The following is a 12,959-nucleotide window of genomic DNA, read 5'->3' on the forward strand; positions in this document are numbered from 1 at the left end:
CATGTGCCTCCCCGCCCTCTCCATTCGACGGACCCACTCAGATAACTCACAGTGGCCCCTTTGGTGCCTGCTTATTTCTGGGGCTGAGCCCAGGAGCCCATGACTTCCCCAGAGGGAGCTGTTTGTTCAGGGAGCTGGGCTAAGGAGGGTCAGGGGGAGAAGGGAACTGCTCTTTGTCTAGTACCTGGTATATAGCTGCTATTCTTCATATATGAAATAACCTGATATCACTTCATAATAATCTCAGGATATGTACATTATATTCCTTTTATAAAAATGTAGACTCTGGCTGAGCACGGTGGCTCACATCTGTAATCTCAGCACTTTAGGAGGCTGAGGCAGGCAGATCACCTGAGGTCAGGAGTTCCAGACCAACCTAGCCAACATGGTGAAACCCCATCTCTACTAAAAATACAAAAATTTGCCAGGTGTGGTGGTGGGCACCTGTAATCCCAGCTACTTGGGAGACTGAGGCAGGAGAATCACTTGAACCTGGGAGGCAGAGGTTGCAGTGAGCTGAGATCGCACCACTGCACTCCAACCTGGGTGACAAGAGCAAAACTCCATCTCAAAAAAAAAAAAAAAAAAAAGAGTAGACTCTGGGAGGTAATTGCCCCAGGTCACACAGTTCTGCTATTTTGCTGACTCCAAGGTTCATGCTTTTTGCACTGCAGGTTTCTGTCTCCCACCCACAGTGTTATGGCCCCCACATGCCTGCCCCCTCAGGCTTTCCTGCAAACATTCACAGACAAGGAAAGTGGCAGGAGCCCATACCTCCATTTGATTACTGTTCTGCTGCCTCATCATTGAGTGATTTCCTTTGGCAACAGTTAATCCTCCTAACCCTTGTGAATATCCACTGTGTTCTAGGGGTGCAAGATGGAGCAACTAATCAGGGACCCTGCCTTTGTGGAGCTTACAGATGGGGGAATGAGGAGACGTTAAGTAGCTAATCAAAGGCAAATGTAAAAGTCCGTTTAAGAAATATGGAAGAAAGTGTGGAGAGCCAGAAGGGCATAAAATAGAGAGACTTCATGTAGTCTGGTTTCAGGGAAGTTTTCCTGGAGGATATGAGACTTGAGCTGAAGCCTGGGAGATGAACATGAATTATGCAGGGACAGAAATGGGAAGAACTGCTCCACGCAGAGGAAAACAGCATCTGCGAAGACCCTGGGTTACGAAATGGAGTGGAAATGGGGCCTGGAAAGCAAGGGGGAGAGTGATGGGAGATGGGAGGTAGACAGCAGGCAGATCATTCAGGGACTTACAGACCATGGCGAAAACGATGGTCTTCATCCTGAAAGCGACAGGAAGCTTTACGTTTTCAATGGAGTAGGGAGGTGACATGACCATACTATAAGCATACTCTGTAGGGAAACTGGTCCTCTTGATTTCTAGACAAGTTTCATAACCTGTCAGTTCCCTCATCAGTCTGAGGATGATGCAGGGCTGTCATGAGGATTGTTTTCTGGTCTGCGAAGTGTATTTGGAATGAAAACACAGAAAGCCCACTGGCCACCCCACCCATTTTCTGCCTCTCCACCCCTCCCTGCAGCTGGAAGTGCTGACAAACCTGGCCAATGAGACCAACATTCCTACTGTCCTACGGGAATTCCAGGTACAGGCCAGCTCCCAGTCAGAATGGTCTGGGAGAAGTGCCCATCAGATCCCTGTGCTCAATTGCCCTGGTGGGTCTAACCTCCTCTTATGAGCCCAAAGCTGGAGAAATTATTATCTTATGTTCCCCTTCCAATGTCTTTGGCTGGCTTTGGGCCAAATAATCACTTGATTGGGGGTGGAGGTATCACTCTCTTTCCCAAGTCTTAGTCTCTGGCATGATGAGTCATAAAATGAGGGGCAACTGCCTTCTTGAAGTTCACCCTCAAGCCTGCAGGGTCACTGGGGGATTTCTTTGTCATATTCCACAGACCTATATTCGCAGCATGGACAAGGACTTTGTGGCAGCCACAATCCAGGCCATTGGACGCTGTGCAACTAACATCGGCCGAGTCCGTGACACCTGCCTCAATGGCCTGGTGCAGCTGCTGTCCAACCGTGATGGTCAGTGTTTGCTTGAGTGTCTAACCATGATGATCAGTGAGTGTCTGCAGGTCTGACTTTGCTGATCAGTGGATATCTACCAGCCTAGGCACAATGTGTGTCCATTGGTCTGTCTTGATCTGGGCCCAAGTGTTCCTACACCTCTGAGGGCTGCTAGAGAAGAGCAGGGGGTTGAGAAAAAGAGCCAAGGGCCTGGGGGAGTGCAGGTGTGTCTGAGTGTGGCCATCTGACTGTCCCAGGGTCCACACACTCATTTTTGTTCCGTAGAGCTTGTGGTTGCAGAGTCAGTGGTCGTCATTAAGAAATTGCTGCAGATGCAGCCAGCACAACATGGAGAGATCATCAAACACTTGGCAAAGCTTACAGACAACATCCAGGTGAGGGAGTAGCCACATTTTCAGTCTCCACCCCAAGATCCTCCCCATGATTTCAAGACCATATAATTAAATACTGTAGCCTTATCAAAAGCAACTTCTAAGCCTTAGGTCTTCAGGTGGGAGGAGGAGAGACACTGGACCATGTGACCCTGACCTTGTTACCCAAGATTCACCTTCCCTTTGGAGATCCTCACTGAGCATCATGGATTTTACCGCTACTCTTACTTTCTCTCTAAAGCTCTAGCTAACCATGGCTGAGTGACAAATACTGTGTTTTTTCTATGGCACTACTATGCTGAAATACCTAAACAAACATTCCCAAAGATTCAGGAGAGTAACATGGAAATAAAGCACTGAGGGTTCAATGAAGCCAGAAAGTCAGTCTTACATCATGACAGACTTGGGGTCTTAAAAGCTCTATGCTAATGAAGCCCTAGAGAAGAGGGAAAATGCTGTCCAGGAAATGCCTACCTTTTAACCTCTCTGTCTCCCACCACCCCCAAATCCCATTTCCAGAGAACCCATAATACAATAGGCCAGCACAGATGAGGAGTGCTGTTCCCCTGGAAGTCCAATTCCCACCCACCCACTTTCCCATATTTACCCAACGATAACTCCTCTCCTGCAACCACAGGTGCCCATGGCCCGAGCCAGCATCCTGTGGCTCATTGGAGAGTACTGTGAGCATGTCCCCAGGATTGCACCTGATGTCTTAAGAAAAATGGCCAAGTCATTCACAGCAGAGGAGGATATTGTCAAGCTGCAGGTCATCAACCTGGCAGCCAAGCTCTACCTGACGAACTCTAAACAGGTAAAGATGGAGCGATGATCGCCCCCCCACCAAATACTCTGGTCCCCAGAAATTCCCTAGACAGTATTATTTCGGCCCTCCCTAGGCAGGGCTGAACTCTAGCTCCTATTCTGGAAAATAATCAGGGAAGGTGGCTGGTCTGCCCAGGTAACCAATGCTACTCGAATGTCCACAGCTATTCTGGGGACTCAAAGGCCTTGTAGTGCTGGTAGTCACTGTTGAAGAGGCTCTCCTATGAAGCTATAACCTCTAGTCTGCTACCTTGGAACTCTGAGGCTGTGAAGAACCACAGTTGATTGGGATAAGGGAAGGGCCCAACGGTGGCAAATACTGATGGGAGCACATGCATCCCAGGAGATGTGGTCTGTGATCCTTCCCAAAGCTTGACAATGCTTGGCCAGTCTGTGCCAAAGATAGGGGGTGAATCTCTGCTTGGGCTTGGGTGGTACTGGTGGCCACTATCATTCCCAAGGTGAAAGGTTATAAGAGACATATAGCCAAGGATGAGGCTCAACTAAGTTGTGGTATCAGGGCATTCAGAGCCTCCTAGTGTCTGGCATCTCCTGAGATGGTTCCAGGAGATTGTGCTGAAATAAAGCAATGTGCTGAGCTTCTCAAGGTGTCAGGGACATAAAACACCATGAGTTTCCACACTCTCCAACTCAGTTCAGCAGGACAGGGATTGGCAAACTACTGCCCATAGCCTGAATCTGGCCTATGCCTATTTTTGTAAATAAACTTTTGTTGGTCCCTTGAACTTGGGTCTAAGGAAAAAAAAAAAAGAAGGCAGTTTTGTTGGAACACAGCCCTGCTCATTCGTTTACAAACTATCTATGGCCGCTTTTGTGCTACAACAACAGAGTTGACTAGTTGCAACAGACTGTATGGCTTGCAAAGCCTAAAATAGTTATTTGATGGCCCTTTATAAAAAGACTCTGCCAATTCTTGAAGGAAAATATCTGGGTAGGTGGCTGAAGTCTACAAATTTATAGCAGGGATACCCTGGAGACTGTAGCGTCCCTGCCATGCGCACTGTGCATGGGAGTCTTTGGATGGTGGCACTTGTATTATTTCTCAGTGTCGTCTTTGGCCAGAGTGAGGCCCAGAGACTCAAGCTGAGGTAAGCAGGGCCACCAAGTGCTGGGACTCTAATCAGGAGTCAGAAAGAGCAGCAGTTATATGTGGACGCAACTGAGTCTGTGGGTATCGGTGTTGTGGGCAAAGCAGATTGGAGAGAGAGACGTTAGAGAGACAGGGAGCACCACAGGGAAGCATTCAATCATTGAACAAATATTTGTGTACTTCCTTTGTTCAAGTGGGAGGAAGGAGCAGGTGGGAGGAATGTCTGAAAAGATGAAGCAGCAGGGGTGGGGAGCCACCCAGGTGGGCGGGACTCTGACATGCTCAGCACTGAGCCAGAGTCCTGAACCCCAGAATGGTGAGGTTGGCATGTTTTTATAAGCCTGGGCCTGTCTGCATGGCATTTCCCCAAATTGTCACTGTGAGCTGCATGTGCATTTGTTCATTTATTTAACATACAGGCCTACTATTTGTCTGGTAGTGTGCTATGTCCCCGGGATATGACAATGAGTGAGAGACGTTTATGGGCCTCCAGATGCTCATAGCCAAGTAGGAGAAACAGGACAAAAATAAACATTTTAAACACAGCAGTGAGAGCTGTCATCAGGGTTAGCACAAAAAGCTGTGGGTATATACAGCTGAACCCTCTCCTAGGCAGGACACGGGAGGTCCAAACCAGTCAGGTCACCCAGAGTAGGCTGTTCAGGCACCTGAAACTGAGTCTTTGCAGGCCCATTAGAATGGTTATTTGATTGAATAAAGATTTCTGTCCTCCCTTTCTTTCTCCTTTCTTCCCAGCCTCTTCTGGGAGCGGTGAAGAAAGGGGAATCTTTGGTGTACTAGAAGGGAGGTGGTTTGGATGTGCACATGACCATGCTTACAAAACAGCAGTGATGCTTCCCATCCTGGTACCATGGGTGGCAATCTGGCCTGCTAAAAGGCCACACAGTAATCTCAGTCATTCTCTCCAGTTTGGACATGGCCCCACTGCATTCCAGATCCTGGCCCAGGCTGAGGCCAAGGAAATGACCAAGATGAGTTCCCTGCCCTGCTATTGATCGGCAGATAGTCAGATGCTAGACCAGAGGCCACAAAAGCATAATATGCAGTGACAAAGGGCTTAAGGGGGAATGGTACTGAAAGTGGTTATTACAGCTACCTGGGTACAGAACCTGGGGAAAGTGTGTAGCAGGTCAGTTTGCTTTTATACGCCAGGTGAGATGTGTGGCAGGAAGGTCTGCCAGAGGCACAGTGGGATCTACAACCATCCCATTTGACTGCCTCTACAGTGAATGGAAGATACTGATAAATTTTGCAGAATTGCGTTTAAAAATTTTTTTAATTAAACTTTTTTAATATTCTAAAGGCAATACATGCTCATAATAGAACATTTGGAAAACTCAGAAAATTACAAGTTGAAACTATTCATAAGTCCACCACTTAGAAAAGACCATCACTAACTTTATATTTCCTTATTTTTTATTCCCATATATAGTCATTCAGAAGTTGTACATTTGTCTATTGTCCAATATTTTAAACTTTTCTTCTTCTTTCCAATGCTTTCAAATTTAGTAAGATTTTTTTCCCATTCACATTCCCGTTAAAATTTTCACTTAGAATTTCCTCCAGGTTGGGTTCGGTGGCTCATACCTGTAATTCACTTTGGGAGGTCGAGGTGGGTGGATCATTTGAGGCCATGAATTCAAGACCAGCCTGACCAACATGGCAAAACCCTGTCTCTACTAAAACTACAAAAAAATTAGCTGGGCATGGTGGTGCACTGAAATCTCAGCTACTTGGGAGACTGAGGCAGGAGAATTGCTTGAACCCAGGAGGCAGAGGTTGCAGTGAGCTTGGATGGCACCACTGCACTCCAGCCTGTGCCACAGAGCGAGACTCCATCTCAAAATAAACACATATATAAATATATACATAAAAATACAACATAATTTTCTCCAAATTTTTTTCTACTTTCACATTTTTAATCAATTATATTAGTTTTCTGCGACATAATAAATTAAATTTAGTGGCTTCAAACAACACACATTTATTTTCACACTGTCTATGGGTAGAGAGTTCAGGTATGGCTTAGTTGGATCTTATGCAAGGCTACAATTGAGGTGTCAGCCAAGGCTGAGTTTTTATCTGGAGGCTGTACTGGGGAAAGGTTCACTTCCAAGTTACATGGTGCCAGGATCTACTTCTTTACGGTTGTAGAACTGTGGCCCTGGCTTCTTGCCGGCTGTCCGCTGGGGCCTTCTAGAGGCCATCCTTAGTTCCTTGCCATGTGGGCTTCCCAACATGGATGCTTATTTCTCCAAAGTCATAAGGGAGAAAGTCTTTAGAGCCAGTCTGCTAGCAAGACCGTCTTTATTTTTTTTTATTTTTTAAATTTATGTATATATAGTAAGTGTATCTATTTATGGGGTACATGAGATATTTTGATACAGTCATACAATACATAATCACATCAGGGAATGGGGTATCCATTCCCTCGAGCATTTATCTTTGTGTTACAAACAATCCAATTCTTTTTTTTTTTTTTGAGACGGAGTTTCACTCTTGTTACCCAGGCTGGAGTGCAATGGCGTGATCTTGGCTCACCGCAACCTCCGCCTCCCGGGTTCAGGCAATTCTCCTGCCTCAGCCTCCTGAGTAGCTGGAATTACAGGCACGTGCCACCATGCCCAGCTAATTTTTTGTATTTTTAGTAGAGACGGGGTTTCACCATGTTGACCAGGATGGTCTCGATCTCTTGACCTCGTGATCCACCCACCTCGGCCTCCGTTTTTTTTTTTTTTTTTGAGACAGAGTCTTGCTCTTGTCACCAGGCTGGAGTGTTGTGGCGTGATCTCAGCTCACTGTAACCTTTGCCTCCCGGGTTCAAGCAATTCTCCTGCCTCAGCCACCTGAGTAGCTGATACTATAGGCACACTCCACCATGCCCAGCTAATTTTTGTATTTTTAGTAGAAATGGGGTTTCACCATGTTGGCCAGGATGGTCTTGATCTCTTGACCTCATCATCCACCCAACTTGGCCTCCCCAAGTGCTGAGATTACAGGCAAGAGCCACAGCGCCTGGCCTCTTTTAGTTACTTTTAAATATATAATAAAGTATTGTTGACTGTGGTTACTCTGTTGGGCTATCAAATAGTAGATCTTATGCATTCTATAGAAGTATACTTTTGTATCCATTAACCATCCCGCTTTCCCCCACCCAGTACCCTTTCTCAGCCTCTGGTAACCATTGTTCTATTCTCTCTCTCCATGAGTTCAATTCTTTCAATTTTTAGCCCTCACAAATAAGTGAGAAAATGTGAAGTTTGTTTTTCTGTGCTTGGCTTATTTCACTTAACATCATGACCTCTAATTCTATCCATGTTGTTGCAGATGACAGGATCTCAATCTGCATTGTATGTACCATATTTTCTTTATCCATTTGTCTGTTGATGGACACCTAAGGTGCTTTCAAATCTTGGCTATTGTGAACAGTGCTACAATAAACACTCAGTGTCTATGGGAGTACAGATATCACTTCAATTTACTGATTTCTTTACTTTGGGGTGTATTATCTAGCATTGGGATTGGGGTGGATCATATGGTAGCACTACGTTTAGTTTTTTAAGGAACCTCCAAACTGTTCTTCATAGACATTGTCACCAACAGTGTATAAGGGTTGCCTTTTCTCCATGTCCTTGCTAGCATTTGTTATTGGCTATCTTTTGGATGTAAGCCATTTTACTTGGGGTGAGATGATGTATCATTGTGTTTTTGTTTGTTTGTTTTGTTTTTTGAAACAGAGTGTTGCTCTGTCACCCAGGCTGGAGTGTGCAGTGGTGCAATCTTGGCTCACTGCAACCTCCGTCTCTGGGGTTCAGGTGATTTTTTTGCCTCAGCCTCCTGAGTAGCTGGGACTACAGGCATGTGCCACCATGCCTGGCTAAGTTTCATATTTTTAGTAGAGATGGGGTTTCACCATGTTGGTCAGGCTGGTCTCAAACTCCTGACCTCAGGTGATCCGCCTGCCTCAGCCTCCCAAAGTCCTGGGATTACAAGCATGAACCACCATGTCTGGCCGTTGATTGTAGTTTTGATTTGCATTTCTCTGCTGTTCAATGATGTTGATCACCTTTTCATATACCTGTTTGCTACTTGTATGTCTTCTTTTCAGAAATGGCTACTCAGATCTTTTGCCCATTTTTAAATCAGATTATTGGATTTTTTTTTCAAGTTGTTTGAGCTCCTTATATATTCTGGTTATTAATCTCTTGTCAAATGAGTAGTTTGCAATTTTTTTTCTCCTATTCTGTGGCTTGTCTTTGTTGATTCCTTTGCTGTGCAGAAGCTTTGGAATTTGATGTGATCCCATGTCTATTTTGCTTTGGTTGCTTATGATTGTAGGGTATTACTCAAGAAATCTTTGCCCACTACAATGTCCCTGAGAATTTCTCTAAAGTTTTCTTTCAGTAGTTTCATAGTTTGAAGTGTTAGATTTAAGTTTTTAATCCATTATGATTTGATTTTTGCATATGGCAAGAGATAGGGGTCTAGTTTTATTCTTCTCCATATGGAAAACCAGTTTTGCCAGTACAATTTACCGAAGAAACACTCCTTTCTCTATTGTATGTTCTTGACAACTCTGTCCTAAATGAATTCTCATCTGGGTGTGGTGGCTCAGCCTGTAATCCCAGCACTTTGGGAGGCCGAGGTGGGTGGATCACCCAAGGTCAGGAGTTCGAGACCAGCCTGGCCAACATGGCAAAACCCCATCTCTACTGAAAATACAAAAATTAGCTGGGCATGGTGGCAGGTGCTTGTAATCCTGGCTACTCGGGATGCTGAGGCAGGAGAATCGCTTGAATTTGTGAGGCGGAGGTTGCAGGGAGCCGAGATTGCACCACTGCACTCCAGCCTGGGCAACAAGAGTGAAACTCCTTCTCAAAAAAAAAAAAAAGAAAGAAAGAAAGAAAGAAAATTCACCGTAGATGTATGGACTTATTTTTGGGTTCTCTATTCTATTCCATTTGTCTCTATGTCTGTTTCTATGACAGTACCATGCTGCCTTGGTTACTATAGCTCTGTAGTATAATTTGAAGTCAGATAATGTTACTCTTCCAGTTTTGTTCTTGCTCAGGTAGCTTTGGCTACTCTGGGTCTTTTGTGGTTCCATATAAATTTTAGGATTGCTTTTTCTATTTCTGTGAAGAATATCATTTGTATGTTGATAGGGACTGCATGGACATCTGCTTGATATTCCTGCCAGATCAGCTGTGTTAACCATGTCCAAGGCTGCATGTGACAGTATGTTACCATAAGCCTCAGGAAGATCAGTCAGTTCCAGGCTCCCTCCTGCTGGCCCCTGATGCCCCTGGGCACTCTGGTTGTTGACTACTTGGTGGTTTTGATTTTGGTCACGAGAGATGAAAACATGGAGACCTGGGCCAGGGCAGGCTCCTTATGTCAGCAGGTAGGCGGTGAAGGGTGCAGCTCCAGCAGATGCAAGCCTAGACGGGGTACTGATGGGGTCCTCAGCCTGGGAAAAGCCCCTTAATGATTCTGCTTCTCTTCTGTAAAATGGGGGCAATAATACCTACCTTTCAGAAGGTTTGGGGAGATTAGGTGAGGTAGTGTGAAGCACCTAGCACAGTGCTTGGTGCCAGAAGGCACTCCATAAGTGATGGCTGCTACCACGTTGCCATGTTAAGGCAGTAGATTAGGCCAAGATCACGGCAGAAATGAAGAGATTTTAGGTCTGCAGTTGTAGCTTCCCTGACTGCAGACTGTGAACCCTAATGACCTTGGCAAACCCACGGGCAGCTGCAGTTTGCCTTGATGTCATTATAACCTTCCAGGGAAGGATCAAGGCCTCTGAGATGCCTGGGCTGCTCAAAATCTACTAAGTGGGTAGATAGGGAATGAGGGTGGGCCCTGCCAAAGGGACCCCTATTTATCTCCACTCTCTTTTTGTTGTCTAATTCCCCCCTGGGTGATGGAGCCTGGAAACTGTGAAGTCCAGCAGAGTGTTCCAGACTTCCACATACCCTGCTACCCTAGAGTAAAGAGGCTGGACAGGCCTGGAGTGGTAGGGACCACAAACCTAGGGAAGAATGGAGCCCAGAGCCAGGAATGGGGAAAGGCCAAAAGGAAAACCTCTTTTGCTGGCCCAAGGCAGTTGTCAAAGTTGGGGTCACCAGAGGCAGGGCCAGAGAAATGAGAGAAAATGCTGAGCCCAAAACAAGGGCAGGAGGGAGAGACAGCTGGGTGAGGCAGCCAGTCCTAAGCAGGGAGAGGAGACATTCTGCCTGCAGGTATTAAAGAATCTGGTTCCGAGCCTCCTGTGTCCCCATCCTCTCTGTCAGCTGACCCACCTCTTCCTGTTCCTCTAGACCAAGCTGCTGACCCAATATGTGCTGAGTCTGGCCAAGTATGACCAGAACTATGATATTCGCGACCGGGCACGCTTTACCCGGCAGCTCATCGTCCCTTCTGAGCAGGGTGGGGCCCTCAGCCGCCATGCCAAGAAGCTCTTCCTGGCACCCAAACCAGCTCCAGTCTTGGAGTCATCCTTCAAAGGTGGGAACTGAAATCAAGGGTAACCTTCCTAGGGGAATGGGAAGAAACTGGCCAGAGTCTCTGTCCCAGACCTTCCTGAGGCCCCTAGCCAGGCACCATGCTTCTGTGGTCAGAACTTCTGGGGAAATACAGTCCTACCCCCAGCTCACTCCTTTTGCCCCTTCTGTGGCACCAGGAATTACTATTTTACCTGCCCACAACCACTGCTCACATCATCTCACCTGAGGGTCTGCCTTCCTAGCAAGGACGGGCTCCTGCCTCCACTCCTCTCAGGCTCCCCTTTCCATTTCCCTCCCTGAGCAGACACTAGGCTTTGGAATACATACCAAGATCTTAAATACCAAGGACCCAGGAAGGCAGAAAGCAAAACAACACACAAAAGAGAGGTGTGTATTTTTATAAAGGTCCTGAGAAAGCAGTTGCCTGCACTCTGTGAGCTTAGTCACTACAGGTCAGTCCGAATCCCAGGCCCCAGGCCTTCAGCCTTGCCTCTGTTCCTGGACTTGGCCCTTAAGGCCTCTTCTCATGACAAGGGCCCTGAGAGGGGCCTGGGAGGGAAGGGTCCTCCCACTGGCTCTCCGGACCCCAGGAGTGGAAGCCAGGAACCTACACAGGAGAGGAGCCTCCTTCACAAAGCTCAGTTCTCCTTGGTATTGTTTTGCTGCTTTTCTCTTCCCTGGACCTAAGGATTGGGGAGATTCTGAGGGTAGGGATAGCTTTGAAAATCTCCCGGAAAGAAGGCAACAGTCTCTTTCTCCCTGACACCATCCTCACAGGCCTGTGCTGTCCTCCTCTAGCAGTGCCTGACCTCTAACCCCGACTCCGTGCACTCATGCTCTGACTGCTTACCCCTCCCCACTGAGTCCAGACCCTGACTAGACATGCTTCCTGAGCAGACAGGCTTGCTGCATCTTTGGGCCCAGAGTCTCCTCTTACCCACCTCTGCAGGTGTCTCTCCCTGGCCCTCAGTCCCTGCTCTGGCCTGGCCAGACAGCCTTTTCTTCTAGCATGTGGGCCTAAAGGTGCAGTCAGAGTGGAAGAGCCATTAGGCGACACATCCATCTCCCTCCCCTACCCACCTGGGAAGTCCCGATCAGAATCATGACCCAGCCCCACCTGGGAAACAGCTCCAGCGCATTCCCTCACTGCTGCTACCCGCCTGACCTCTAAACCTATCCCCAGACCGGGACCACTTCCAGCTGGGCTCACTGTCCCATCTGCTCAATGCCAAGGCCACAGGCTACCAGGAGCTCCCAGACTGGCCAGAGGAAGCCCCAGACCCATCTGTGCGCAATGTGGAGGTCAGTGGGGTGGAGGTTTGATGTGTGTGTGTTGGTGAGGGCAGAGAGTAGGGAGCCCTGGCAGTGCTGGCCCAGCCCTCCTGACACCCTCCCCACACACAGGAAGAAGATCTCTCCCTTATTGAGACCCACGTGGGCCTGTTGGGCGAATACACTGAGGTCCCACCTCCGTGTGCTGTGTGCTCTCCTCCCTGCCCTGTGTCCCTCTGCTTCCCCTGTGTGTTGTGTTCCTGTGCCTTCCCATGCTCTGTTTCCACCTTGGTTTGGCAGTGCTCCCCTGTGAATAGCATCCCTTCTTCTCCATGGACAATGTCCCTTTCTTCCTCCTCTGTTATTCTCTTTGTGGGACAAGACCAGGTAGGGCCTCGCAAAGAAGTGGAATAAAGGGTAAGAAGGGCCTGTGCCTGCCTGCCTTCTCCTCAACCATGATGAAATGACCCTGCACCGTACCCCCATCTCCAGGTACCGGAATGGACCAAATGCTCAAATCGGGAGAAGAGGAAGGAGAAGGAAAAACCCTTCTACTCAGACTCCGAGGGGGAGTCAGGCCCCACGGAGTCTGCAGACAGTGGTGAGCAGATGGCAGAGCTGGGGTCCTCTGTGCTCCTGCCCATGCATCTGTGTGACTGATTATATGGGGGGTGTATGTATATGGTCATATGGTCATGTGTCCAGGGGTGTGCACCTGCTGTGAGTTCTGTTTGTGCACCTGAGGGATTCATATCCCAGGTGTGTGTGCTTGAGCAGGTTTCTATC

At 47.6% G+C, this 12,959-nt stretch overlaps 1 protein-coding gene across 2 annotated transcripts in view; it reads left to right on the top strand.

The window, feature by feature from the left end:
* Nucleotides 1-12,959, top strand: part of AP3B2 (adaptor related protein complex 3 subunit beta 2) — a 43,817-nt gene that overhangs the window by 25,381 nt on the left and 5,477 nt on the right. For both annotated transcript variants that reach the window (XM_039479856.2, XM_074399952.1), the window contains exons 11-17: nt 1,556-1,618; nt 1,929-2,061; nt 2,329-2,438; nt 3,073-3,249; nt 10,716-10,902; nt 12,085-12,203; nt 12,666-12,774. In XM_039479856.2, the coding sequence (XP_039335790.1) occupies nt 1,556-1,618; nt 1,929-2,061; nt 2,329-2,438; nt 3,073-3,249; nt 10,716-10,902; nt 12,085-12,203; nt 12,666-12,774 (898 nt within the window). The remainder of the gene's footprint in view (nt 1-1,555; nt 1,619-1,928; nt 2,062-2,328; nt 2,439-3,072; nt 3,250-10,715; nt 10,903-12,084; nt 12,204-12,665; nt 12,775-12,959) is intronic.

This window comes from Saimiri boliviensis, chromosome 5 (assembly GCF_048565385.1).
Source record: "Saimiri boliviensis isolate mSaiBol1 chromosome 5, mSaiBol1.pri, whole genome shotgun sequence".
NCBI lineage: Eukaryota > Metazoa > Chordata > Mammalia > Primates > Cebidae > Saimiri > Saimiri boliviensis.